Consider the following 4,341-nt stretch of genomic DNA (forward strand, 5'->3'; position numbering starts at 1 on the left):
ATTTTTTATAGAAGGCCATCAATGATTTAGAGATGCACCCTTTAAAAATTAGAAAAATAAAATAAAAAACAACTTTTTTTAATTGTCTTATAATTTTTTATTAATAAATAAAGAAGATCAACGGTGCAATCCTTATGCTGCATAGACGTTGTCCCTGCCATCACTTAAATATTGATTCGTCTGCAACACGCCCCTCCTCTTTCGACTTAGTTAATCAACTCTATGCCCTACTGACCAGAATTTTAAATTTTATATGTGCTCCGAGAATCAAGTTCATTTTCCGTTTTTTTAGGTCAAATACGTATGCGAGTAAGGCTAGGGGCAAAGGAATCGAAATTTATTAGTGTCGGCACGCAAGCAAAGGAATTAGCAGAGCAACAATGGCGACTGAAAGTGGAAGTGCCCGTGTTCTAGTGTTAGCGTTTCCCCAAGCAGGCCACACAAATCCCATGCTGCAATTCTCTAAGGATTTGGTCTCCCAAGGCGTGTTCATCACTTTCGTCAGTTTCGCCTTTGACCACCACAGAATGTTGAAGGCCGATAAAACGCTCCAACGCCTGGGCATAACTCTTCGGTTCGAGTCCATTCCGGACCACCTTCCCCCTGGAATGGACATCGCCTTAGATTTCTTTCACATTTTCGGACACTTAAAGCATATAGAGGGATCCGACCTGGAAGAGCTCATTCACCGCCTCAACGTAACGGGACCTCCTGTCACTTGTATTGTTCACGATGCGTTTATGCCCTGGGTTGCCCAAGTTTCAACCAAATTAAACATCCCCCGAGCTCTTTTCTACACGCAGTCTGCAACTGTTGCTGCAATCTATCATCATTTTAAATACGGTTTGTTTGTTAAATATTTTGTCCTCTTTGTATCATTCTTTTTAATTAATTCAGTGTTAGGATGTACAGATTGATTTTCATAATCTATGTTGAGGATTGAGGGTATTATTTCTTTGACTGGTTTCTATGGTATATACTAAGGATTGGGGGTTTTTCATATCTCTGGAGTATTTCAGGATTTTATTTTGAGGTTTTTGCTTGTAACAGAGGTAATTTTTTAAATTTTTGTGTTTACAGTGGAGAAGTGGAATAATTGCCAGCAGAATTCGAAAGACGTTGTTGTCATTCCAGCTATCGGCGAGATGAGAATGCCTGATTTACCGTCGACATTTTTTCCTCCACATCTCACTGCTGGTTGTCTCGACGACAATCTAAGTCTCATCGAGAATTTTAACGGCGCGTCATGGGTAATTTTGAACTCGTTTGATCAGCTGGAAAGTAAAGCGATCAATTACTTGAGGGAAGCAAATGTTCCAGTCTGTACAGTAGGTCCACTCATTCCTTCCGCCTTTCTGGACAGAAGAAATAGCGAGGACACACAGTTCGGCGGCAGCCCGTGGGAGGAAGAGACGGAGGAGTGTCTGGAATGGCTCCAGTCAAAGCCTCCTCACTCTGTTGTCTACGTTTCCTTCGGCAGCATAGCCACCATTAGTACACAACAAATCCGGGAAATAGGTCGTGGCCTGCACAGCAGTGGACAGAATTTCTTGTGGGCGATCCGTCCCTCTGTGGGGTAGACAACAGTGTGGGAAAACTTCTGGGAGGGTTTTGCGGAGGAGATTGGAGATCGGGGTTTGATTGTGAAGTGGAGTCCTCAGCTCAAAGTGTTGAATCATCCCTCAGTTGGGGCGTTTATGACTCACTGCGGATGGAATTCAACGCTGGAAGCCCTGAGTGCTGGGGTTCCACTGCTCGGCTGCGACCTCCGCTTCGATCAGCCCGCCAATTGCAAACTTATTGTGGAGGTGTGGAAGATGGGGATCAAATTGAGGCGGACGCAGCATGGCGATGGTGATGTGACTTTTGAATGGGATGAGATTGAGAGATGTGTGCGAAGGGTGATTTGCAGCGATGAGGGTGCAGAGCTCCGAAAGAATGCAGTCCAATGGAAAGAGTCAGCGAAAAAAGCGAAGATTGAAGGCGGTTCTTCTCACTCCAACGTCAACAGATTTGTTAAAGAGGTAACGAATTGATGAGAATGAGCCAAAGTGTTGGATTCTATACTATAGAACAAAAGATAAAAGATAGTTTATGGAGAAGTATATCTGCTGATCTTATGTTATTAGTTCTTGTCATAGACTTATTAGTTCTTGTCATAGACATAGAAGTATTGGCAAGGTCTGTTTTTAATTAGTTATTAATTAGCAATTGCACCTTTGTGTGCAATGGGTATGTCGAAGAGGTTTGGAAGTTTAATGAGAGAAAATTATGGTCTATGTTTTGAATAATTTTGTGTAGTACATGAGATCAATTGGTAAGCTATTAATCAAATGATGTTTGTACAAATAAGGTCTCAAATGGAAAGTGATAGTTTCAAATTAATTATGCATCCACTTATATTGACACAAAAATGACTAATACAAAACCTTTGAATTGGGAAGATCAAAATAAAGAGGCAAGGAGATAGAGATAGAGATGGGGATACAAATGGAGAGAATGAGGGAGGGAGAGATAGAAATAGGAAGTGATATAAAAAGAGAGGTAGATAGATGGGGATATATAGGGGTACACAAAGATGCAGTGATAACAAGATAGAGAGAGAGGGAAAGATAAAAAGAAAAAATGAAGAGAGAAATAGAGAGAGGCAAAGAGATATAGATATATATGTCTAGGAAGAGTGAGAGGGGTGGAGGGAGAGTAGATAGGAAGATATAGAGAGATTTAAAGAAAGAGGGAGAGGGGGGGATACAGAGATAGAGTGATATAGAGATAGAGATATAAGTAAATATAGAGGTAGAGGGAGAGAGAGAGAAACAGACAAAAAAATAAAGAAGTAGAAATAGACAAATAGATATGAAGATAGGGAGAGAGAGAAATAGTTGGGATAGAGAAAGGGAGAGATAAAAAAGGGTGGGATAGATATATAGGAAGATAAAGAGAGGGAGATAGAGATATATAGGAAGAGAATGGGAGATAGAGAGATACATATGAGGATTGGGAGAGAGAGAGAGAGAGAGGTGGGGGGCGGAGGGCAAGGGGGAAAGAGTGAGTGAGTGAGTGAGAGAGAGAAGGTTACAAATACAAGTAATAGAGAAAGGGAGAGAGAGATGAAGAAGAGGAAAAATAGAGTGATAGAAATAAGGAAGGAGAAGTAGAGAGAGAGAGAGAGAGAGAGAGAGAGAGAGAGAGAGAGAGAGAGAGAGAGAGAGAGAGAGAGAGAGAGAGAGAGAGAGAGAGAGAGAGAGAGAGAGAGAGAGAGAGAGCGGGGGGGGGAGGGGGGTGTATATACATCAATAAATAGATAGAAGGAGGGAGAGGGAGGGAGGGAGAGATGTAGAAAGAGGAGAAGTATTTAAGAGATATAGAAAAAGGGAGTGCTAAGGAGAGAGTGAATGACGGAGATAGGGATAGAATTCTAGAGAATTGAAGTATTTTATTTTTTTCTTGGCAATGCGCAATTGCAGTTGCGGGAGGTCACAAGTTCAAACCTGCGAGCACAAAAGCCCAGTGAAGGCACAAAGCTTGTAAGCATAATGGTCCAATAGGGGTTTGAACCTTTGGTGGCTGCTACACCAACAAAGTGACTTAATTGCGACACTACAGCCCAATGGGCAAACAAAATAGGATTATTATACAATATTAAAATTTTAAAAATAAATGGGGTGACCCATATAGAGTAGAGGTTGAAAAACTTCATTAGTGAGGCTACCACTAAGGTTCAAAGCCCCGTTGGGCCACTGCACTTGCAGGCTTTGTGCTTATGTTGAGCCATTGTGCTCACGGGTTTGAATTTGTTAAGTGTTTGGCAGCTTAAAAGGCTACCGTTTACCAAGCAAAAATTAAAAATTCCTTGTAAGAAGACATGAATAATTACGAGTGAATGAGATATATTAATCTCAACAATATTTTAATTTTATGATATTATGAACCTAGTCTAGAAGTTTATTCTATTGAAAGGCATAAATTTTCCATTTGAGGATTCTTTTTTTTTAAATGCCTAGAAAAAATGGTTCAAATTCTCAAACTATGAGATATAAATGGGGATTTCTACTACTATGAGAAGGGGGAAGGATGGTACAACCTAGAAATAAGAAATGCATTTTCATCAATCTATGCAAGGAGTGATGATTCAATTTTGTAACTATTTGGTGAATGTTGATGTTCCAACTTTGTAACCCCCTAAGATGGTTTAGTTACAACGATCAACCTTTTAGTTTATTCATTTTTGTTAAAAAGGGTAAATCATAGCATTTAATGGGACCTGTTCTCACTCGATGGATGTGAGGCCTATTACTAGACAATGAGGAGATATTGATAGACTTTTAAAGTTGATAGGAG

At 40.3% G+C, this 4,341-nt stretch overlaps 2 protein-coding genes across 2 annotated transcripts; both read left to right on the top strand.

Moving 5' to 3' along the window:
- The first annotated feature begins 380 nt into the window (after window positions 1-380).
- On the top strand, window positions 381-2,104 carry LOC131028714 (UDP-glycosyltransferase 74D1-like). Its single transcript, XM_057959051.2, has 2 exons — window positions 381-843; window positions 1,081-2,104. Exons 1-2 carry the CDS (start codon window positions 381-383, stop codon window positions 1,578-1,580), a joined length of 963 nt encoding a protein of 320 aa, XP_057815034.1. The 3' UTR covers window positions 1,581-2,104.
- On the top strand, window positions 1,698-2,036 carry LOC131028715 (UDP glycosyltransferase 9-like). The gene has a single exon (XM_057959052.2). The coding sequence runs from the start codon at window positions 1,698-1,700 to the stop codon at window positions 2,034-2,036; it is 339 nt and encodes a 112-aa protein (XP_057815035.2).
- Window positions 2,105-4,341: the final 2,237 nt, after the last annotated feature.

This window comes from Cryptomeria japonica, chromosome 1 (assembly GCF_030272615.1).
Source record: "Cryptomeria japonica chromosome 1, Sugi_1.0, whole genome shotgun sequence".
In the NCBI taxonomy this organism is placed as follows: domain Eukaryota; kingdom Viridiplantae; phylum Streptophyta; class Pinopsida; order Cupressales; family Cupressaceae; genus Cryptomeria; species Cryptomeria japonica.

What these genes read in the sequence shown, in the direction of transcription:
- LOC131028714 (XM_057959051.2), top strand. Translation starts at nt 381, where the DNA reads ATGGCGACTGAAAGTGGAAGTGCCCGTGTTCTAGTGTTAGCGTTTCCC. An exon ending in CTATCATCATTTTAAATACG is followed by an intron (nt 844 to 1,080) that starts GTTTGTTTGTTA and finishes TTGTGTTTACAG; the next exon opens with TGGAGAAGTGGAATAATTGC.
- LOC131028715 (XM_057959052.2), top strand. Translation starts at nt 1,698, where the DNA reads ATGACTCACTGCGGATGGAATTCAACGCTGGAAGCCCTGAGTGCTGGG.